The sequence below is a fragment of the Numida meleagris genome, chromosome 6 (genome assembly GCF_002078875.1).
Source record: "Numida meleagris isolate 19003 breed g44 Domestic line chromosome 6, NumMel1.0, whole genome shotgun sequence".
In the NCBI taxonomy this organism is placed as follows: domain Eukaryota; kingdom Metazoa; phylum Chordata; class Aves; order Galliformes; family Numididae; genus Numida; species Numida meleagris.
In genome coordinates this window covers 3,924,801-3,950,613 of record NC_034414.1, presented here as the reverse complement: position 1 = coordinate 3,950,613, position 25,813 = coordinate 3,924,801, and the positions used below count along the sequence as shown (strand labels likewise).

Below are 25,813 nucleotides of genomic sequence, written 5' to 3'. Positions count from 1 at the left end.
ACAAGAAAGTGGTGAATTTAGGACATCATAGAGGACAAAGTTTTAACCTTGCTGTAACTCACTTTAGTCCTGGTGGGATACAATGATCCAGAACCATCTGTTGTACTACAGCGGGTGGTGCTGCCACAACCATTTGTAAGCTTTTCTACCAATTTTAAAGCTCAACAGACAATTTTGTTATATAATGCAAGCAATTATTAATTATCTCCTGTTTAGGTGTGCTAGAAATACATGGTATGAAGACATTCTGCAACTGGTAAAGAAGAAAAGACGGAATTTGAACCTAAGCCTGGATCTCTGAAGATGTTTAAATGATTACAGACCCCTGGCTTAAAAAGCTTCTCTAGCTCCGTTTTCTGTGATTCCCAAGACCTTTCTCTGTTATGATTGGTAAAGCAGGTGGATATAGAAACCACTGTACACTATAATCATGTCACAGCTGTAAATTCAAATGGGTTTTTGTCTCTCTTCCACTTCAACACTATGGACTGCTATATACTGTCCTGTGATACTCAACCGTGTGATTTAAACAATGACAGTGCAGGAAGCATCAGTTCTTACAGTTACAGCTATGTCATCATTCCTAACACCTAGAATTCACATTCTTGGCTCTACTTATTTTTCAAGACTGTTTTCATTTTTCAATGCCTGCTTTTCCAGACAATGAGCTCGTTTCCACATGCTTGCCCTGCTCTCCAGACATCCACAAGCAGACTGCCCATGCCTACGCCAAGCCCTGAGAGAGAGCGAACAGAATGAAACTAGCAATACACTGTCACCCAGGAGAACCTTACTTTTGTGCTCCTGCATTCATTTTCTTTCACCATGTTCCTATAACATGCAGAGTGTTGCAGTTCAAAAGGCATTTCATCCAGCACGTTTTATCAGCATATTGCCTCTACGGAGTATATTAAATTGCTCCTAGGTACTTGCAAATAAGAATAGAATTTCATGACCCCAGGGAGAGGGATATCACCAAAATAATAGTGTAGACGTTTCAGTGGCAGAGCAGAGATCCCTGGAATACATTAGAGCACCACGGCTTAACAGTCTGGCCCAGTACTGCACAGCTCTCGCCACGGCTTTCCCACAGCTGAACAAAGTCCTTCAGCCCTATGAGTACATCAGTCACTTCTCACAACCTGCTTATAGCTTGTATTTGCTTGACTCCCACACGCTTCACAGCCGCCCGTTCCATTCCACAAGGAACATTAATACAGCTAAAATATTTACACCCCATTTTGTGCTTTCTGGTTGGGTTTTTCTGGTGAATGAAAGTTGTATTTGCACCTACATTCAGCGTAAAACCCTGACCCGTGCTAAACATACACCTTCCATCACCTGAAGTTAAGGCCAGAAACAGAAAAAAGAAGCAGCTGAATTTGGCTTATGTGAGGAGTTACTATATTTGTGCCTTTCTATCCAGACTCCAAGGAGGAAGAAACATGGTCTCTCACAACGTAAAATAAAAGCATCAGTTGAGAGAGAAGTTCTGCTACAAAACAAACCCCAGGGAGATCTATCCCAGCGGTCCACGCGCCGCAGATGAGTGAGTAGAGCTGTCAAGACAGAGAGAACTGCTGAAATGGTCTGCATTCATCACCTCCGTCAGCTGCGTCTTAGTCATGTATCACTCCCTTTCAGGATAGATTAAAATGTAAGAAGTAACTCAAAGACTGATAGCTTAAGTTTATGCTGTAGTAGGTATCATTTTTATTCCTCTACTTTTTTACTGGGATTAATTAGAGTAACCTTAGTAGTAGTTTCATCAGCATAAGTACGCTATATTACTTCATCCTCTTAATTTTTAATTTGCATGCTTTATCTCAGGTAGCATCTTACTCGGTAACACTCCTAAACCTGAAGCCATGCAGTAAAAACCTAGGGGAGGAATTGTTTTACCCACTGCTGAGATACAGATCTCTGGAGATCATCAACACTGAACAGCAACTAGAATTCCCCCTGGAAACTCAGAGATCGCATTTGCATGATTCTAAGTGCTCTCAGTATTGGATCTTTGATATTTACATTTCATATCAAAATGGGACAATCAGCAGCATACTGTGACCCGGTGACAGCACAGAATAGGATTAACTGCTCCTTCTGAGGAGCAGCTGAGGAAATTGGGGCTGTTCAGTCTGGAGAAGAGGAGGCAGAGGGGAGACCTCATCGCCCTACAACTACCTGGAAGGAGACTGCAGCAAGGAAGGTGTCAGTCTCTTTTCTCAGGTTACAAGCAGTAGGATGCAAGACAACAGCCTCAAGTTGCACCAGTGAGGTTCAGATTGAATACTGGAAATAATTTTATCACGGAGAGAGTGGTCGAGCATTGGAATGGGCCTCCCAGGGAAGTGGTGGAGTCCCCATCCCTGGACGTGGCACTGAGGAACATTGTGTAGTGATGAGACTCAGCAGGTCAAACTGATGTTTGAATTTGGTGATACTGAAAGTCTTTCCCACTCCAGATGATTCTGCGAATCTTCATCAGATTACACAGGTATCAGCTGGACTTTTGCCAAGGAACCTGGCTTTGTACACTATAATAATTAATTTCATTTCTTACAGGTCAGATACTTAAGTCCTTCTTTCCACCTTGCTCAGTTTCTAACATTTTTAATACATACGTGGCATAATGTAGACAGCATAGACAGCGGGAAGCTTTTTTTCTGCTCAGACTGTAAGACTTAGAAGTTTTTCCTTCTTAAATTCATGTTTTAATTAAAAGAAAAAGTGTAAAAAATGACATTTCCAGAAGTAATTAAACCTAATACACTGTTCCAGATCAGAAACTCTAATTAAGTTTCAGCATCTCCTAACGCTAATAATCACCCAGTCAGCAAATACCTCTGGCAATTTCCACCCCCTTCTTCCCCTTCTGCCCCAAGGCACAGCTGCCCCCAAAACCTAATTGGAAATTAAACATTTTCTCTCTGTACAAGCTGGCCACCCTCGTACTCCTATTTAAAGTTCACAATTAGAGATGCTTCTAATGTTGGAAAAGGAATAATCAGCATAAGAAAAAAATATCTTTATCGAAATGTGTAAGATTGACATTCTTTGACCAATGTTTTGTGGAAAAGAGCTTAGAAATTCAAGTTTCCAACCAGAAAATTTATATGTTATCTTGGGAAGAGGAAACAAAAGACAAAGAACTGAATATAAAGAAAGACAAAGGTTCGTGCAGATAGAAAGATATGGTAGGAAGATAAAGATACTAACACTGAAACAGACTGTAAAACAAAGTAATCCTTTTAGTGGCATCCAACTAACAAAACCTAATAAAAACAACTTATTTTGCCAGTTTGCTGCCAGTCATTAAAGACTAAGCCTCCTGGAGTTTACAGCTCTTCCCCTGCTTAGGAATGGCACTTTCTATTCTTATTGTCTGTGTCACACGACGTATAGATTGAGTTGAAGACTTCTGCCTTTAGGACTGTCAATCTAGAATTCATTCACACTAAATAAACTAGCAAAGAAAAATCTATTTAAAAATAATTGCCTGTTTGGTCTGTGGTGGTTTGCTGAATTTGGGAAATATTTCTCTTGATAAATGACAACCTAAAAAACTCTAAAGGGACATTTCTTCCTATCAATTTAATATTTTACTATTCATTCAATTTCACAGCATGTATTTTCTGAATCAATAACTCCAACCCACAAAGGTATCCTTCTACCCGATCAGGTAAAAAGGAAGACTAACCCCCAGGACCACATGACAGCAGAAGAAATGCTGCCCTGAGAGTAAAGCAACTTTTTATGCTGCCAGCTGGGAGATTCAGGAAAAAAAAAAAGTGACCTTAATACACTCCTTTATTGAAGCTAGTGGAAAACAAATGCACTGAAACAGTTAATGTGCTTCATCCCAGGGAAGAGCTAACCTAAAGCCTCTGCGCTAGGTCTCCGTGTGCTGCATGAACCAATGGAAACCAGAACCCCAGCACAGGGCACCGGTCCTCCTGGGCAACAACGGCAGCAATTTGGACATTAGGAAGAAATGAAAGAAAAATCAAAAACGATCCGAAATAACTTCAAGGGCTAGACAGAGGCTGTCCACTGGCTGCATCATTAAAATCAGAAAGAAAATATGAGACAGGAAGGGATACAGACAATTGCATATGTTGCTTCCTTGGATTCTCCTCTTGCTTCTTGCCAGCCCATGTGCTGCAAGCGGTGGCTGCGGGCAGCGACAGACGTTAGTAATAGACTTGTTTCCCTGTCCATATTAACTTGTGTTCTAAGACACTGACAATAACGTTTACAGAATACGGTCTCAATTTGTTCTGCGTACAGAGGCAGTGAACAACGGGTGATCAAGACTCCTGCAGGGGAGAGGAGGCAGTTTGGACCTGACTGATCTGACCAACTCAATGAGCTGAACAGAGCATGGATGAGGCTTCCGCATGTTTCACACAGCTACTGAACTCACTTGGCTTCTCCTCTCCCTCCCCCTATGTATTAGTCAAGTCAATATTGATCACACGAGATGTAAGTGCGCAGGGCTCTCCTGGAACAAGTTGGCAGCATGCCATAGGAACACACAGCCTCCCCAACCTGTAAGTGAAGGAACCAGGTGAGAAAGGCTGACTGCAGGCAAAGGGAGCCCACTCACAGCCAGCATTCAGCAAGCCTTCACCTGAACGCCACGACTACAGGGAACCGCGCACAAAGCTGATGGCAGCTTCAGGAAAATCTCTCCTAACGCAAAAATTCCATAGAATATCTTATCAGAAAATCACACAGCATTGCAAATGCTCCAGACAAAACAAAAGATATTACTAAATCATTATTTTACCTCATCCCAAAGATCTAAGTAATTGCTGTCAAAATCACACACAACCGCTCCACATCTTAAAAACTGATCTCAGTATGTATTTAATTATGCAGTGAAAGCAGCATCGCGTCAAAAGTAGCTAGAGTCAACTTTTGATTTGTGAATTGTATAATTCTCGTTCCTTTTAAAGTAATTGGCCAGCTCAACAAAATATTACTGTTTTGCACCAAAACATACTTGAATTTCCGACATTTCATTTAGCAACAATAATTCTGGCTTCTAACAAACACTTTTGAAGAAACAAATTTCCAGTCAAGCCATATTTTGGCAGCCCAGCAGTCACAATTCAAATTTCCCACGAATACTGCAGTTATAAATGCTTCTTTCAGCATCATTTGAATGCGCAGCTGATATTAACACATACGATCTCTTAAGTCTGACGATCAGATTTGAACCTCTCAAGTATCTGCTTTTTTTTTTTTTTTTTTGGCTTGGAAAATAAAAATGATGTTAAGCTTTGTGTTGGCTCACACTTAAGAGATCTATGTTGTTTTACAAGGCCATGTTGTATTATACCCAACAGTCACTTCCCTCCATACTTGAAATAATGCAATAAAAGGAAAAGAGATTTCATGTCAGCTAGTTGACATTGCTAGTGAAATGCAAATACCTTGCCAGCAGAAAATATTTTAATATCATCTATCACCAATATAATTACCATACATTCGTAAGAAAGTCTCACCCGAGTTACAGGAAGAATTTTCAAATTATTCTAGTTTAATGAGGAATAGCTAACATGACTGAATAAGGTTGGTTATCTAACTGGTGACTTTCATGAGAAGGCAGGTAGGCTGGGTCAAACAGAAAATCTTGTTATTATATTAGCATCTTAATTACATACAAGTAACAGTGGAATCCTGACAGAAAATATTAATGTGATTCCAGGTTACAAAGTACAAAGGAAAAATGCGCCTTGCACAGCAATGCAGAGAAGGCTGAGGTGACAGTGAGCAAGCGACAAGGTATGGCACTGAGGCAGGGAGCAGCGGCTGCGCTGTGCTCAGAGAGCACCCCTGCAGCTGAACAGTGCCCGCTGTGCACGGGGCTCAGCAAGCCCCCAGCTCTCTGCACCCAAGGCCTCTGCCTGCCCTAGCCATCACAGCACAGCTGAAGCCGGCAACGACACGGGGCCACGCTCCACTGCCCAACGTGGAGATGCTCTTGGTCTAACTGCAAGCAGATTTGCAATATAATTGCATCAAAGTTTCCACTTACTAACACAGTAAACTTGCTCGCTTTTCTGCTTTTTCTACACTGACAGCCATCTATCACTGCACACGCTGAAAAGGCTGCATTAAAGCATCTGAACGTGTGCTCAACAGTCCTCATGAACAAATGTTGCTGTCCACATAAATGTGAGTAACTGCCTGCATAGACACAAACTTCCACACCCTCTATCTACTGCACATTTTGTAAACTAGTGTGTTACCAGCTGTAAGGTTAAAATAATTTCCCTTAAATTAGAAGTATTCTCATCCTCGTACTGCAGTCTGGGGATGACAGGAGAGCGTACGTGGCTCAGCTACATGGAAATAAATGTTGCTTTTGGAGTATGTTGAAGTCACTGATGTGAGATACATGAAGACAACCTATGACATGAGGGCAATCAGTCCAATGAAGCATTTCAGAATTGCAGTGTGTTACAAATAAACCAGTGTTAGAAAAGCATATTAATTCTTTAAATCACAGAACTGTGGGGGTTGGAAGGGACCTGAAGAGATTGAGTCCAGCTCCTCTGCTAAAGCAGGTTCCTTACAGCAGGTTGCACAGGTAGGCATCCAGCTGGGCCTTGAGTATCTCCATAGAAGGAGACTCCACAGCCTCTCTGGGCAGCCTGTTCCAGTGCTCCATCACTCTGACAGGGAGGAAGTTCTTCCCTGCGTTAGTATGGAACTACTTGTGTTCCAGTTTCTGCTGTTGCTCACCACTGAGCCCTACCATGAATAGTATGAACAAATTGCTAGTGAAGATGTTTCTTCTCCTGATACCTACACAGGAGAAGTAACAGCTTAAGCTCATGTGCTAGTTCAAAATATTATCCACCAAGCGTAATTTTCATGGCAAGAACAGACTGCCTGTCCTCTTACACATTACCTCATTAACATGTGTCCAGGATGCCTGCCTAGAACAGATGGGAGCCAGACTGAAACTGTCCAGTGTGACCTAGGAGACATGGCTTACAGGGTTTATCAGGGTTGCAGTGTCAGAAAGAACATAAAGGTTTAAATAACAATTAGCTAGCTATTTTCAGAGGCAAATACAGTATATGGCAGGTTTGCTAACTTCGAGCTCAGCTGCCTTCTACAGAACAGTTTGTTTATATTGGAGGCCAGCATATTTTTCAGTGACTGCTGGAATACAGCAATATAAAAGATTTTGAAGCCTATATAAAAACACAGTTCGGGGCTCAGAAACACATCATAAAAATATCTGAAATTATACTTCCAGGCACATATCATGCTTCTGTTTAATGTGCAATCTTCAGTTTTAAGCACTCAGCACAAAGAGACACTGCTTGCAAATTTCCGACATCTACTTTTATCAGTATCAGTTAATTAAACTTGTTGTCATGCATTAGATTTCATGCGTTAGGTGTAATTTACTGTATCCCTATGTGTAACCCTCCCAGTAGACATTCAGACCAATAGAACACGAATACATAAGGCAAAAAAAAACAAACAGGGAAAAGATCCTTCGAAGCACTCAAATGCAATGTGGTCAAAATTCCAGTTACACCACTGTCATGGTTTTGCCTGGCAGAGTTCATTTTCTTCCTAGAGGCTTGTACGATGCCATGCTTTGGATTTTTGATGAAAATAGTGGTGATAACACACCGATGTTTCAGTCATTGCAGAGCAGTGCTTCCACAGAGCCAAGAACTTTTCTGCTTCCTGTGCTGCCCTGCCAGCAAGGAGCTGGCAAGGACAAGTGATGACCCATTCCATGTGGTGTCATGCTCAGCAATAAAACTGGGGTAAAGAAGGAGGAAGGGAGGGGTGGGGGGAGTGATGGCATTTGTCTGCCCAAGAAACCACTGGGCATGATTAGCCCTGTTCTCCAAGGAGTGGCTGAACATCTGTCTGCTGATAGGAAGCAGCAAATTAACTCCTTGTTTAGCTTTTGCTTTATTTCAACCCACAAGTTCTCACACTTTTACCTTTCCTATTCTCTCCCTCATCCCACAAAGGGAGGGTGAGAGCAGATATGTGGTGCTGAGCTGCCTGCCAGAGTTAAACCACAACAACATGGTTTAAAAACACCATTCAGCACTCTTCCTCAGTTCTGCTCACCAGTCTACCTGTTAGAGACACTAGGCACCTGCCCTTTGCACAGAAACCTTGAGACAAGGTGTAAACCTTTGGCACGGAACCAGATGCTACCAGCTATAAACAGAAATCAAGCTGCCTCAGTCCATGAGCTACTCCCAGCCCCACTGCCCTCATGCCCAAGTGCAAAGAGTCCCACAGAAATCACTGACTTCCACCAAGAGCCTCCAGCCCAAGCCCAGCCCAGATTGTGTGAAAGGAGACGAAGGAATGTGTCCATTAGCAGCGCCCTGCTGAATGCTCTGCTGCTCACACTCTTGTCTGGAAGTTGGCAGGGAGCAAGAAAGGAGGTTTTCCCTTCTTCATCTCTCTCATTCCATAATCGGGCATGCAGGAAACACGGGAGCAGTGAATCAAGTGCAAGGATGCACAGTTCCCTGTGCTAGGATGCAGTCATAAGATATCTACTGCCTGTCTTCTACCCATGCTGTGTGCAGGCACTTGTCTGCTTCTTTTTCTTCCACCTGATAAACATTTAATGCAATGGATGCGTATGCTCAGCAGGTCAGACCTTACCACCTGAACTATCTCTAAATTTCACTGTTTTTATAGGAGTAAAAGAGTAAATAAATAATGGAGCACTCAAAAACCACTTGACCAATAACTATTAGCAACCACTTACAGATTCCCAATCATTTTTATTTTGGCTCCAACTACTTCTCTGGGATGTCACTGAAAAGTAGTCTCTAAGTCTTGTTATCTCAAAACTTTATGCTGTCCACTTGCTTCCTACAGAAATGTATTGATTATTTTTACGATGTAATACTAAGTGCTGCTTCTGAAGCATCACCAGTGTTAAGTTGACATACCAGCTCACTCCACTTGCTGAGGGTTCAAGGATAAGCAGGAGGCAGATTTGGGTGTTTAGCTATCCTTTCTCCAGATAGGACAAATTCAGCCTCCCCTTGGTACCCACAGCAAAAGATGAACGCTTATTGTCAGTGTTTATCCGAACCTCTGTGATATAAACACAGCAAAGCATATTCAGCACGAAACTAAAAATCTAAGTGCCTACCGATGTAAGTGGTCTCAGTGGAGTCAACCACTTACTTTTAGTTAGGCACATACCTTGCCCAGTCAGGTCTAAAATTACCACATTAAGAATTTTCTCACTCGCCTCTCTCCTAAGGTTAAGGGAAAACAGCTCTGCACATGCAGGACTGATTTGATTACCTCAATCTTTTCTTGGAAAAGAACGTATGTCATGGCAATGTCAGACGACTACTGTTTCCTTTGTTCTGTTCAGAGGGAGGAAATAATAGGTGTCAGGAAAGCAGTGCAACCATGTGTCTCAGTAATAAAAGTGGCATATTAATGAGCATCTGTAAACTATTATAATTAATGCAAGGGAATGGATATTGCCTACTTAAACTCTGCAAGCATCCTTGTAGCTCCACACCCAACTGCCATTTTATTCCATCCCAGGGCTTTCTGCTCATCACAGCAGCTCCGTCGCAAAACCATTAGAGACTGAAATTATGTGCTGAAGGGAATGGGTGGATACATTTTAATAGTACATGTAATGGCCGAGAATAACCATCCAGTCTGTTCATCAGTAGCAGCAAAGGTATCCTGTAACCTATATGAGGCATATACATATTATACCCTTGAGGCTACAACACAATTAACAGGCTATGGAGAAAGATGGATAAGATGGATGTGCACAATGGTATGGACTAATATTGTTTTTACTTTTTTAAACAACAAAAGGAATATCTGTGAAATTGACATCGTCTTAAAATTTCAAGCCCTACTTGATATGCCTGTGTGCCACATAGCCTTCAAATAAATAGTCCATTTTGAAGTTTAGCTTCAAAAAACCAGCCTGACAATTCCCATTTTTAGGCACACATCTGAAAACAGAGAGAGAACCGCAAGTACCATCAAGGTGACACACTAAGATGTTTGAGTATTTATTAGCAGAATAATAACATAAGTCACGCAGCTCTGCCCCTTCAGGAATACCTAAAAAAACTCTCCTAGTTTCTATGACATATGAATTGCTCATTTTCACTCTTGGATGACTGAATTTTAAATCATGTTGAAAAGTGAGCCCCCTTCAATTCCCACCTCTTCTTGGTTTACTTTAACTTCTAATTCCCTCTGCACTTAATGTGTTCTAAGCCATTTTAATTCACATTCTTCTTGTATTTCATGTACTGAGTTCAACCAATAACTCATTTTGATGATGCAATCTTCAAAACACCATTTGTGGTTTTTTCAGTAGGGTCTGGAATAGATTCTTTTTCACTGCAACATTTCTTTCAGGTAACGTTCACAGTATACTGTTAAAGTTTGCCATTAGTCTTGATCTTAGCATATGCTCACTTAGCATTGCAACATTTATTATTTTTACTGTTGAACACTTTAGATAAGAACTCGACACACACACAGGGGTGCCTCAACCTGTCAGCGTGTTGCAGAGGCTAAAACACCAGCACCACTGTGAAAAAGTTGCAAACTGGAGAATCTTTCCACGTTGAAATATGCAAATTATACCATCAGACAGCCTACACAGCTTTGCCATTCCCGGTACTCAAGAAGTAAAACACAATTTCCAAAACTAGCGGGTAGTTGAGGGGGGTTGCAATTCCCCCTTGTCCCTGGCTCTTATTTTGACACAGACATTTGAGGGATACACCTTTTGCCATTCCTCTGAAACGCTACAAGCATTCTTGTACCTCCACACAACTGTGAAAATCCAACAAAATTTGGTGAGACCATCTCAGTTTGCAAACATTTATCACAGCCGTCAAACATTCTTCCAGCATTCACCACATTTCACAGCAGTGCAGCAGCCAGAGCAAGGCATAAGGCAATAGAGGACAAAGACAGAGGGAAAGTACAGCTGGGAAACACTAAGAGAATGCAGCTGCAGAGAGAAGTCAGCTGCTACATCCACCATTTTCCCACATCATCCTCCAGTGGAAAGAGAGAAAATCCTTCTCCCCAGGTTATGGAAAAAATATAAATGAGAAAGAATTACAGGCCCTTCCTGCCAAGCTGGACTTAAAGCACCAAACTACAGCCTCCATTACACTAATATCTGAGAACTAACAAAAAGCCAGCTAAGGTACATCATCACTCCATTCAATCACCTGATAAAAACAATATAAACTGTTTTCTGAAGGAGCTGGGAGCATCCTACATTCAGCATAACCACGGGACAGCAGCTAATAGAAATAGGGTCACACCATGAAAGACCAAAAAAGGAATAAAACATTGAACGCGTCCTTTCAGGACGTCATCACTTTCACCTCCTGATGGTCAATACTGTGCACACTGAATGAGACAGAGGGTCAGCTACTGTCTTTGTCATGTTTGACAAACCACAAGTTTTTTGTTTGTTTAATTTTATTATTATTATTATTATTATTTTACCTTGGTTTACTGTAGTGTGGGAAACTAATAGAAACAGGAGGCTGAAAGAAGTTTTCTGGCTGGAGTCCATTCCTCTGCTATGGTAACTAACAGACTTACAAGCCTCCTTACAAAATCTCAGTGACTCTCTGGTGCAACTAAAATATTACATAAATAAATGAATAACACTATCTTTATGTAAAAGAGTCTGCTCTGCAAACAATCTTGATGGGAATAACATGAAAATAAATAGGTTATTCCTGAGGGCCTACTAGCTCACCATCCTCTCTCTGACAATGTCCCGTAAGGAATGTCAAGGAAAGGATCATTGCTAAGATATGTTGGCGCGTCTCAAGGGCTCCCCACGGCCTTCCTCAGACATAAGACTGTGCACCCACTGGTTCGGATTTTCCTCTGTTGTGATGCACAGTTGCGTTTTGAATCCTTCTGGCCTCACAGTCCTATGGTCACCGTTGTCTGGATTGGTTATGTCTTCTGTGAAAAAGAACTTCCTTTCTCATTGGTCTGAGGGTGCAGGCTTACCACTGACACCAAAAACAATTACAGCAACAGTCTTATTCTATGTTTAGCCAAGATATTTATATTCTGTTTTCAATACCGCTTGGATATTTTATACAGATAATCCAAAGAATTTCATGTTTCTGGCATGCTTGGGCCTTTTAATGTGCCAGTTCCACATACAATTAGCCCTGCAGTTGTTGCACGTGTTGATTTCAGAAGAGACACAGAGCATGTGCTGCTACAGAGTGAAGCCGATACTGCCCTAACTTTTGTGCTATCAGGTATTTCAGGATACTCTTACTGTTTTTTTTCCTCACTCATCTTTAAAAATTAAGTACTTTGTTTCAAATACACGCACAGAGAGCTCACTGGGTAGGCCAGAAGTCATAGATCTAAACTGGGTTTAACACATTCTAAGCATTAGAAGTTCAAAGCAACCAGCTCTGCAGACCTCATACCTGGCCATGATTTCTAGTGCTCTATGGTCAAGAAAAGCCATAGAGTACATCTAATCAGTTCCTTGGAAGTAGAGTGTATGAGAAGATTTAATTACTAAACATTTTTGTTCAAATTTTAGATTTTAAAAAGAAGTATATGAACAAACTACTCCAGGAACATTAGAAAGCTTTGCTTTGACATTGCAAAACTCTGGACTAGGTTCCTTAAGGTGTTCTGCAGCAGATTCCTAGGAGGCGATACACCTGCTGCAATCGGAAAGAGTTACTGACTGGGATAGACTTAAAAAGTAGAGAAAATTAATGCAATAAATGGATGGTGCAGACATTAGACATAAAGTAAAGGCTTAACATTTTTGTTTTGATGTATCTCTTAATTAAACAATTAATATAGCAATATTCCCAGAAGCTAAATGGAATGTATTCTCTGACCCCTGTTAAGTAAGGAACAGATGTATGAGGCTTGTTTGTTGACATAAGCCCACAACTTGTTATACAAAATTGGAGTGCTTGGACTTAATTAAACTGAATAATCTATGTAAAAATAAAACAGGCAGAAAGAGAGAAAAACTTTTTAAAGCTTTTTCTTTCCCAGAACTGCTTCCCAGCCAAAAATGTTAATGGGTCAACGCAGTTCAGTATGAGAGATGAAATGATATCTCTAAAAAAAAAAAAAAAAAAACAACAGTATTTTCTTAGACATTTTCATTTTGAAATCTAAAGAATTAAAAATTTAAAAAGTGGAGAGATAAACTGTCAACCTGGTAACACCAAAAACTATCTTCATATTATTTAATGCAAATACTGAATTTGCAAGCCACTCCTGGAGCAATTCAAAAGGCAAAGTCAAAAGGAGGATGTGAAAAGGACCCAATGAGATTATCTTGCAAAACAACATTCCTATACAACCCAGTTCAGCGCCCAGGAATTCACAGGAAACGTTGCCATTAACTTCTGTAATTAGCTTCTATTATTTGGCACATACTGTACAGGATGTTGAACCTAGAGTGAACTGCTCATTTGGAAAGAACCAACATTAACCAAAGCAATTGGTGACAATAAGCAAATGAGTCAACAAGAGAATCTACATTTCAGAATGTAAACCTAGGAACCCTCACAAATACTCAAGCACAGGTCTGCTGAGGCCTTTGGATATACACATGCAAGCAAATAAACATTATTTCTCTTGCATATAACTATGGCATTTATACAGATAACTATAGCTGCTCTTGACTGGACCACTTACTCAGCAAATATAAATCAGTGCTTCACTCTTATTACATTGGCTGTAAATCTAGAGCAGTGAGACAATCTGTGACAGCAGAGAGATCAAGATCTGGATTCTGACAGGACACATTAATCATGGTTTTTAAATGCTCTATTTCCATAACTGATGTGCATTCTAAATCATCTTGAAGAGTCTCCCACACAGAACAGGATCTCATCAGCAGGAAATATTTTGGCCTTGGAAAGGCTGCAGCACTGGACTGTAAATATGTGTAGTTTAGCTCTTCATACAAAAATAATTACGTCTGAATTTCAAAATTTCACATGACTAAATCCAGACGATAATGTTTTAAGGACAAGAGAAAATCATCCTAAATCATCTTAATGTCATCAAAATTATTTTAAATCCTTACATTCCAAAACCAATGCAACAACATTAGAACTGAAGCAGCTTAAAAAGTATGCGGCTAAAGTACCATGTGTGTTTACAAAACTTCAAAACTAACATACAAACAATTATGCAATTATGAGAAATATAACACATTGATAATTGTCTAATCATGAACAAAACCATAAAGATTCCTACACTGAAAATTCAGTTTTTTCACTTTTATTAATAAGTGGTCTACAAGAAAGTAGTAGCTTGAATCGTACTGTTTTGATTCAGAGTTCAGCCGTGCTACTTCTAGAATGAAAAATCTACAAGAATTATGATCTCGTTGTATATCTGCATATTCCTTATTAAATCAGTTCTGTCTAGAATGTTTCAACCAAATATGACTATCCGGGTCTTATACTTCCTAAGGTACCTTGCACATGCCAGGTAACACCAAAATACACGTGAATGCATCTATTCGCTTTTTCACTAGGTGCTAGGTATAAACAACTCTACAAACCTCAATACGGTGAAGAACAAAAATCTCCAAATGAGTCCAAATTATCGTATTCTTTCATGAGACTTGCGTATTTTACAACTAAATAGCAATTAAAGAAATTATAAGCTATATCAACCACTCAAAGCCTTACAAACCAGAAAAATCAGAGGCTGAGGGGAAAGATTTTTTCATTCTGTCCCACTGCTGTGCTTGCCTTTACATAATTCCTAACACACTGCAGCGCTCCAGAAAGGCTTTCAGCTCCACATCCAACAGACAACCACACACATACACAGAACATCTAAATCTAGTGTGGTAGTTGGACGTCTTAGAGTGATCAGATATGCTTTTACAAAATGATATTAGCACATCGGACAGTCTCATGTTGCTGGCATTTAATCTTAGTATGGCTGACATCAGTGTAAAAGGGACACAAGAAAAGGTAGAGAATACAGCAAATAATAAACAATATTATTACAGGAATAAACAATAAAGATTAGTGCTTTCCTCTTCATCTCTTATTACTCTTGAGTATTTTTCATAACAAGTGATAAGAATTTGTCTTTAGTTGTCTGCTTACTACACTGTCAATACAACGTCTACACGTTGGAAGGTATACAATTTCTTTTACTTGCACTTATTTCAGGTTATTAAGTATGCTTCAGGCTAAGAATCATATTACTAAAAAAAATTCCTGCTTGGAAACAAAGGAGAAAACTGCACTGAAGTATAGCTCTCAGACTGCCGTTTGTTAAAAAATATATATATATATCCATCCAATTGCAATTTGTGATTAAGACAGTGAAAAATAGTCCAAATTACTGATTCACATCTGACAAAATTAATTTTCAAGCCTGTGATTTACTCTAGTCGTCAGTAAACATTTTGAATGTATTATGAATAAAGACTCCATATCATTATTCCCATTACCTTAGAAAAGAAAATAGCATTCATTCAAAATCTGGACATTTTTCCCTACCAGGTTCCCAGTAACCTGTTCATAAGGTGACCAATAAGTCCTTCAGTAACAATCACACTACCAAACACAATTTCCAAGGTAAATACACATGAAGAACCACAATACAATTAAGACACTAATATGGACCTTAAGATTAAACCAGAAAAGCAGAGTCTATCTCACTTTAGAATAACGGCTGCCTTCTTCAAGACTCCACCATACACTGACTTGCAATCCCCTGAGAGCTTTCTGAGAAACGTTGAGGAAAAAAAAAATCCTATTTCATACTCTCAGAAATAAATGATTCTACATTCTGAATACTAATTATAATAAATACTGTTTTGATTTTTATGTCACAATACCTGATGTCTCTCTTCCCAGGTATCAGTCATATTGCACACACTTGCCTTAATGTTTATGACTGTAACTAAATCCACCTCATTTAATCATTGCAATAAATCTACGCAGAAACCACTAAATGAGGTATTAATGGTGCACCAAATAAACCTGTTAGGCAGACTATACAAATAAAACACAGAAATATTCATGCTTGTTTAAGTGTTAGACTTTTGGTCGTTCTGCACAAGTGAGATACATAAAAAAAGGACCAGCCAGCACATCTTGTCTTTATTGCAGGAGAATGTCTCCTGTTTTACCATATGAGCATACTGAAAAAAGGCCACTGCTACAGTTCTGTGGCAGAATTTACCTTTTAAAACAAACATTAGGACAAGGATCATTCACTATTTCTAGGTCTCTGTGTGCGAAATAAGAAAACAACTAATTGCAATGAAACGATGCTGACTTGTATTTTGCTCAAGTTGCAAAGACAGATCTACAACTTCAGCACAGTCTGCAGGGCTTATTTATTTGTTTTACAGACATTGAGCCCCAAAAGTCATCAATTATTTAGGGAAGGCTGCTGATGTTTAAGTATATATTTGCCTCTTTTCATGACTTCAGATAGCAGTACAACATATGAACTCTGTAATAATCTGCTAAACTGTAGGGCCACAGTTTCTGTTTCTGCTTAAACAAGTATTCCATTCAGCTGGTTTTACCTCTGTCCTCTGCCTTTATTGTCATAATTTCTTCTAGAAAAGACTTTCTTATTTTACTTTTCAGTTTTTGTAATAAGATATAAGTCCTTCTTATTCTGGGTCCAGTGCTCTGTCAAATCTGCTAACAGTGATGGCACACCATAGTCCCTTGTCATTTCAACTCAACTCAGCTTCACTCTTTTTCTGATCTATCCCCCAAATTTCAGTATCTTTCTGAGATACTAAAGCCCATTTCTTACAAGAAAATAGAGAAAATGTCTACACCCATAGGAAATAACTTCTGTTTGTCTCCAATATTATATACAGTCCCACTGCCTACGTTTTGGTACCTATGTATTTATGAAGATTTTGTTATGTTCATCTCTACTTCTTTTTCCATTTTTATGTCATTTAAACTATAATAATGTCTATTTTAGTGAAGACCATTTGGTCTTGAACCATGCCCTTTTCCACTACTTTTCTTCATGGTAGCTTCCACAGCTACTTTGACATAATCCAGTCCTTAATTATATAGTCTAGTTTACCACATTTACAGTAAAGGAAAAAAAATTTATATGTGAAATTTATTTTTCTACTTGAGAAATATGGCATCCTGATGATACAATTTAAAAATATATATATTTGCTTCACTCTTCCCATCTTTCTGATTTTATTTCTACACCAACAGCAACCACATTAATGTCCAGATTATTTGTCCTTTTTATTTCTCCATACTTTCCACAAAAAATGCAGATGTCACAAACTTGCCTGCCAAAATAATTTCACTGTATTTACCAGTATTTCGCTATGCAATTTCATTTAAATACTCACACATTTTCTAAAACAGAGCTACCAGTATTTTGTTTTCTTACAAAGACGTAATCACAGCATTAGTCACTAAAGTACAAAAAGCAATGTTCCTCTGAATGTATGACATTGCAAAGGTAAGGTTGAAATACATTGTGCAATCAGACACAAAAGTCAGTCCTATTCTCTGATCATAAAATTATTATTCTACTTATGGTGTTCCTGGACGATATTAATAAGATTTCTTCCAGAACTAGAGAGATGTTACTTCAGCAGGAGTTCAAACAAATGTTTTGTGCACATAAACATCTATAATATGTAAATATAAAACACTTATAGGTGACTCAAGGAGAACGTTTGTCACCTTCTTATAGTATTACATTGAACTTACTACCTTGGCTTGTTTGTATTTTTTTTCCAATTTACATTGCATGAAAATGAAGCCCCAGAATTTCTAAAAGACAGCATAAGCTATTTATAGTTGTCCTGACAAGTCCATAACTCTTAACCTATGCTGAGTCTAGAACCTGTGCAAACAAATCAATGTGTCTGGTAACTGATCATTTTTCTGGTGTTTTTTTTTTTTCAGCCAGATTGCATGTGTCACCATTAATGGGTAAAATGAGAATGCCTTTTAAATTCACTACCCAAACTGTAAAAACTTCAAGTGACCACAGAACCACAGGCTGAGAAATTCAGACCACTTATTGACATGGCGTGTTGTACTATTTGCTAAAACACAACAACATTCCATTATTATCTGCCTTGCAGTAATAACTATGCCAGGTAGATACAGATAATTCTCAGCCCTAATGAATACAGTAATTATTAAACTACGAGATGCTTTCCTACCATTTCCAGTTTTCCCCTCAGCTCACGCTTCCCAGTCAGAATGTACGAACTCACTTTGTTTCCTCTATTTCCATGTACATTTATCTCAGACAGGTAACTCTAATTACATTCACTTGCGCAATTCAAGCCACATTAAATATATATATATATATGTATATATATAACCACAACTCAGCTTTCAACATAATTTTGAGGATTAAAACATCTTTGCATTTCTCAAGCGTAATTTCATTACTAGAATATTTAGTTACTTCAACGTTACTAGACTAATAAATATGCAATGAGAGTTCAGCTTTGAGTTTTCGGCTCATTTAACCTAACATCAGGTGCACAAACAAAGATTGTCAATGTTGAAAAGATGGTTTGTGCGAGCTAACCCAAACGCATTCCTTTTTCAAAGAAATACCACTAAGGATTTACCCTGTGTTAGCCTCAGAAAAAAAATCACAGTGAAACACAGCCAGGCTGTTCACAGAGACTTCCCTGAAACTCTTTGTCTATGCTGTAATTCACATTCACAGTAATCTAGTAAATCATACCAGAATGAGTTTCTCTCCCCAGTATCACCTCCTGAACTTCAATATAGACAGGAGATTTAACTTGACCGCCATTTTCATGTTTCTGTGATCCTTCTTAAAACACTACAAACCATCTTACAATTTTGAATACAGTGTTAGTCTTGTGCAGATGGACAATCTCAAAGTCAAACCAAAAAGCAATCAGATGGCATACGCTAATTCAGTGGCTGACAAGCCAATCTTGGTGAAGATCTTTCGCTTGGAACAAGAATGATAAAAATCCTACTTCTCCTTTAAAGAACTCCTTGGAAGTCCATAATGGACTAAAGTACAGAATATTTTCTCAATTTCAATAGCTGTCATTTCAAAAAAAAAGGTTAGTTTTCTATTATTGCAATTGAGGTTAGAAAGTCAGAAATTATGCAACTCCAGCCAGGGCACAAACAGCTTTTTATGAAACAAGATAATTCATAAATACGTAAGAGGTAGAACTGAGTAGGTACCTTCATGACACAGCCCTCACTAAGCCAACTGGTTAACAGAGTCACACCTCTGCCTTTAAATACATCGCTGCTTGTCCTCCACAGAAACAAAAAACCTTCCTAAAAAGCTGACCTACCACTTCACAGAAAGCAGAGCTAACTCTAGATATTTCTTGTTTTCATAAGAGAGAAAGCTTCAAAATAAGTGTTCAAAGGTAAAGATCAAAAAAAACCTACACTGATGTGAGAGTAGGCAAAGTGCAGCAATATGATGTTAGAATAAGAGATAATTATCCTAATTTAAAAGACATCTGATTAAATTTTAAAGACTAAACGTGATAGCACATACTATCTACAATTAATAAACAACGAATATCACTTAAAAGCAGAAAGCCACCTAGCTGAAATGACAGTATACAATGACAGTAAATGAAAAATCCTTTTCTTCTAGCTTTCCAGAAATAATTCCTTCTTGCTGAGCAGTTATACACAAATCAATTCCCATCATCTCCATGCGTATTCCAGTTGCCAGACGATAAATCTCACAGTGAATCATTGACAGAATCCAGCCAGCATCACAAGTTAACAGAATGTGGGTGACTGTCAGAAAATATTAATAGAGTCTGCCACTTTTACAATACTTCTAGTGTACCAGACTTACCTCGGCAGATGGTCCCATTCCCCACATATCCGGGTTTGCAGGTGCAGCTATGTCCCCTGACAGTGTTGGTACAGATTGCATTCTCATCACAGTTGTGCTGCCCGCCGCCACACTCATCATGCTCTACAAGGGAAAAAAGAGCAAGAGACAGTGAGCTTTTCTGCTTGAAGATGTGGCACATGAAAACCAAGTGGAATAACAAGGGTGCCACCACAGCAGCTGATTATTGAGAGTTTGGTGTGGGAGTCAGCTATGGGTCTGCTTTAATTACAAGACTCAACAACACCTGCACGGTGATTGTTTAGGTTCAAAAACAGGAGAAAAGAATCAGTGAGGAGGAAAAGTAGTGCTAAGACATAAACCTGTGGAGAAGATTATCATAGAATAATATCTGTTGTCAAGACTAACCCTTACGTCATTGTCTATCACCAATAGTAATAAGCATAAATATAAGGCAAGTGAACACAGGAGAGGGGATCCTATCAACACTCTTTAAAAAAAAACACCACAGTTCTCTTTTCACAGCCACTTGTTCTTCCGCAGAGCAGAATCTTAGTTTAATAAAGTGTAATAACATTTTATGTTTTTAGAGTACTGTTCTACCACTGGATCCCAAAGAGACTTCCACATTTTGCTTTCATCCAGCAATTCTAACTGCTGTCACTGGGCCTAATTTACTGCAGCTCCTGCATTTTACTCTCCTGCTGTATTTTATTCCAGTAAAGCATCAGTTAGAAGTGGTGAGCTACCTGACCCTGAAGTTTCTTGCTTCTTCCTCCAATTACTAGAGGCTTCCCTCACACTTTGATTGCAGGAAGAAAACCCAAATATTTCACTCCTTTGTGCTGGTGGACTTACAGTTTTGTTCAATGAATCAAGAAAATGCAGAGACATTTCTTAGTACCCTGCAAAGGATTTCAATATTAGACTTAACCAAAACTCAGAGTTTGACATGCTTCTTGGTAGTCTCCACTTATGCAAATGCAACACCCAGGCTATCATCCTTATACTCAGAGGTACAGTCAGGTTCCAGAGGTTTTCTGGTACCAAAGATAAACTTTGGTAATACTAGTAAATAAGGAGTGTTCATAGGACTATAGGCTCAATTTAACCTTCTATGAACGATGGAGAGGTGGTGCCTATGAAAATATTCATTGTTACACACTCTGAAGTAACCTCTTCAGATGAGCCTCTCCACTGACAACAGGACACCACTGACTTTGGCATGCTCAAGTTTGCCCCTTCATTGCCCTCACATTTGTACAAGATGACATCCAATTTTAAGACAACTTAAGACACATGTAAATTTGAGTGGTAGATTCCAAGGAGCCCTTCAAACCAAATATTTCTGGAATAGCTTTGATAAATGTTCACAGAACATATGTCCGACATGTCTTCTCTTTTTCTAATATATTTGACAGCTAAATGGGATGGATTGCCACTATTTTCCTCTAACAAGCATCAAAGCAAGACATCATTTGCTCCCTCTTTGCTTTTAGTTAGAAGCTCTTGCATGCACACACTCAAAATGTTTCTGGCTTTTGCTGATAACTTCAGGCCTACATTTATACTTGTTAGTTTACGATGATCCCCAGCTCTGCTTAGTAATTGACTTCAGTTCCTTTCCACTTTTCAGATGCCTTAGATATTCAGAACATTAGGCTTTTTCAAGGGCTGCTTGTTCTCTCCTTCATCTTTTAAGGAACTGTACAGTACCCTGCTTCTTCCCACTCTGGTCTCATGGTGCTCAGGTGGCTGCGTCAGATGCAAAGAGCATCAAGCTACCCTTCATACATCAAGTACGAACAACAGATTTCCCAATGGTAACTTTTGTGTTTTGTCAGAACACAAAACAGGTTATGCTCTGCTATGTTTTTTGAGGACTATTACAATGTAAATCTTTCTATTTACCTCTGCTACAGATGTAGAGATGCTGGCAATCATGTAGAACTGACTAAAACAGAGGTCAGTTTTTCTAAGTAGATAAAAGTTAGCAAAGTGAATTAGCAACTCACTTTGAAGAGTGGACCCTGGGAATCTGCCCTTACCATAAGAAATACTGAGAGAATCTCGTCTGCAAGAGGAATCCGAAGATTTCTTAGCAGCAGTTCGGCTGCAATGATGGGAACTTTAAATGAAATTTTCCCTGGTGTAGAGATGTCTATAGATCATGTTGCTACAGTGTTAATAAGAATGAGAAAGCTTTGATTTTCTGTCAACTTGCAAAAATCTTTTATTCCAAATGGGATGAGCCCTTAAGAGTCTGTCAGTAGTGTGTTATTTTTGGTTTCATGCTCCCTCATCCTCTTGGTATTCACAGTGGGAAGTGAGGGTTGAAGATGGGCTCATGTTTTGTTTAAACTCAAAAGAGACTACAAGTAATTTGCAAAGAACATCACTTTCACACATCACTTTTCAAGATCTCCCACTGAAGTGCTGATCAGGGAAAACATGCTTCTGCTTTAATGTTATGGTTAAAACTACCTAAATAGATAACAAAGACTGGAAGGAAAGGACACTGAAAAACAAATGCAAGGAGTCACAAACTATATCATTCCAAAACAAGAAAGGAGAGAGCTGAGACAAAATCTTGAAGCCATGTCTTAATTTGACAGTTTCACTTTCAGCTGAAAATAAGCAGCAAAAACTCATTCTTAATTTTTTATACATATATATGCATGCATATATAAACATGCTCCCATGGAATGACAGCTCACGAATAGCAGTATCTTAAAGTTTGAGTGAATTTATCCATCTCCGTGTAGCTTTAATTTGTTACTACTATATAGCACAAAAGGAGACTGTGATCAAAGGCAAAGAGCTGGCAGGCTTACTGAGAAGGACACTACTGTAGGAGGCAGTGCCCAGAAAACAAACAAAAAAACCCACTCTTTCCCCAGGATTATTAATATTCATCTCAAGAAACAGGTACCACTTCAGAAGAACAGTTACAATTATAACATCATTCTTTGCTCACCGACAATTTACCTACAAAATCTCTGCAAATTTTCTTCTGTATTACAATTTCTGTTACTCAAGTTTTTGGTTACTGCCACCATAGCCTTGGGATAAAATTAGAGGATCATTTGTTTTTGGTGACTCAGTTTTCCTCTAAAATGAGAATGTTACAAGATTTTATGCATGTTTTAGTATTTGTCATTCTTCTGAAGTTCTCAGAAGTTAAAGATCTTACAGAAAACAAAAGGATATCAATATTCTGTGGTAAGAAATAAAAAGGAGACATCAAATACCAACTGCTAGTTTACCTTCTGCTTTCCTCCAAACAGAAAGGAAGTATGAAAGAACACATCGTGTCTGAAGCTTCAGATCTCATTCTTGCTTCCTAGCCACCCATCTACAACCACAGCGACACAAGCTACACATTTAAGCCTGGTATTTTTCTTCTGGGTAAAGACTTGGCTGAATTTCCCAAAGCTTTCACGGACTTCTCCAAAATCCTCATGAGTTTGTCTTTTCAGAGTTCCTCCTTTAAGCAGGCCGGTTTAAGAAGCAATGACTAAAAAGTTCATTCTTTCCTCAGGCTTTATCTGAGGATGACCATTTGTCTCCAAAAGCACTTAAAGGACTGCTGGTAAAAAATTAATCATCTTTTTCACAATAATCTCTCTGCCGCCTTTGTTCTATGACCACAGAATCATGACAGGTATCGACTGGGTGTACACTACATGTATACATTAAGCAATGCTTGTTTTGAAGAGGAAATACCTTTTAAACAATCAACAGAAAACTTATATTTTTAGAAAAAAAAAAAACACCTTTGGAAAGTTAACCCTGGTTAACTAGTTGCCTCAGGTAACCCAAAATTGCATCCGCTTGAGCTGAAGTCCACTACAGAACTGGGGACACTGATGCTTATACGCAAGTAGTGCTGCATGACAGCGCATACACAGAGGTTAAAGATAAGCACTGTAGTTATCTCTGCTTTGTTCATAGGCAACCTAATAAAATAAGCTTATCTTGATGAACTGAATACCCAAGAGCAGTCTGACAGGATTCGTTTCAATATTCCATGGCCTTACAAAAGTTACAATCACATAAAAGAACAACTTCCCCAGAAAATAATTTCAAGCAGACAGTTAGTTACTTATCTTTCTATAGGAAATAGCAATGCATCCGACAAATTGCCAGAAATCACCTTATACTAAAAGACAGGCTGGTCTGCATGCATGCTGACACTAGGGCACACAGAATACCTCCTTTCTCCTGAAATCCCAAAGAAGAAACTAGGGAGAGCGCATTAGGAAAACAGACTTTTTCCTGTTAAAGCATCAGTAACACAGATACATAGCAAACAGCTAAAATAAGCACAATTACCCAACTGCCACAGAGAGGGTTGGGACCACCCTGCATCCCCCTGCACTGGGGCATGTGACAAGACAGATGGACCCTGCTGAAGCAAGCAGCACACCACTCCAACATCTACAGCCAAAGCTTATAGTGCAAGCATGCAATAGACAACAGGTAACTAAATCCTGAGGGAACAGGAGATTAAAATTACAACCCAACTTCACATCAGTCCACAAAGTAGTTGCTATAAAAGGTCACACCTCTTCTAATAGCTGCATTAGATACACCTTCAGCAACAGCAGAATGATCAATCATGATGCATTTCAGCTGTGAAGCCATTTCCTTAACAGACCTTCAGCTTTCTCCAAAACACAGGTAACTATTGAGGCTAATAAAGGTAAAGCATCTACAGGTTGTAGCAGCCTGTCTTTTGCATACCTCTAATGAGCACATGTTCCAGCTGCTGCACCATTAACACGTAACCCTGTTGACAGTCAGTCTCTTCAGGGTGAAGTATGAATAGGTATATTCAAACAACAAAGAAGTCAGCAACATTCAGGCACCTGTTTTCCTGTCAAATATTCCATATACACATTTCTCTAGCCTGATCTTTCTGAGGAATCACATCACTATTCTTTAGCAACACTTCAAAAACAGCTCTCTGTTCTGGGCTGCAATGAAGTAGAAGAATGGAATAGGGAACATGCTGAGGGAGGCAGAGTGCTACACAAAATTTGGGCTGCCTGAACTACTGTATTCTGCAGAAAGCCATCCAAACCACAATGCAAAATTGTTTGTAGAGTAAAAACAACCACAGAAAAATAATTCAGAGCACATAAAGAGCAAAAATAGGATTCAGCATGCATTTGTAAATTTGTAAAGCATGCATGTTAATTTCCAAATAAACAGTTACAGGTAAACACAATTTTCCTTGATTTGTGTGCACATGAAATGCAGTGCTTGTGAAAGGTTACAGGCAGCTCTTACAGCCAGCAGCAGCAGAACTGTAAAAAACGGACTGTTGCCATACTCTTGAAGTTTGGGATACTATAAATATTATCCACTTTTTTACTGAAAAGATATTTGCACTATATTATTTTATATCCATTACACAAGAGGAAGATAGCATCTGCTTATGTTTTCTGTGTATATTTTTTAAAAATGCATTCTTAGGATGCTTCTGTTTTCCCATGCTGAAAGAGACACCACCGGTAGCCTTACTGGGTTTGTATGTGCTTTAAAGGCAGACTTTCCTTTCACGCAGCCTCCTCTATTTTTTTCTCTATATATATACTTGGGAAAAAAATCAAGTAGTTGGGTTGTTATACTATTTGACCAAAATCTTGAGCAGAAAATTAGAACCACCATTTGAAAACATATAGACATAGCAAAGCTAAGTACCTTTTAGTCAAGAGCCACAGGTAATTGTAACATCAGGATAGCTTCCCCTTACAGAGTTCAAAAGCCCATTCTGAAAGGATATTTGATTTGGGATTTACTTTTTCACAGGAGTGTTGACATTTCTATCTTTTTCTTTTAAATTTATTATTTAAGAATGTTCTTCTAAAAAGGACCGGCACTGGAATGCAAT

At 38.9% G+C, this 25,813-nt stretch overlaps 1 protein-coding gene across 1 annotated transcript in view; it reads right to left on the bottom strand.

The window, feature by feature from the left end:
- NELL1 (neural EGFL like 1) overlaps positions 1–25,813 on the bottom strand; it is a 286,742-nt gene that overhangs the window by 85,051 nt on the left and 175,878 nt on the right. The window contains exon 14 of the mRNA XM_021402069.1: positions 19,915–20,037. Within this exon, the coding sequence (XP_021257744.1) occupies positions 19,915–20,037 (123 nt within the window). The remainder of the gene's footprint in view (positions 1–19,914; positions 20,038–25,813) is intronic.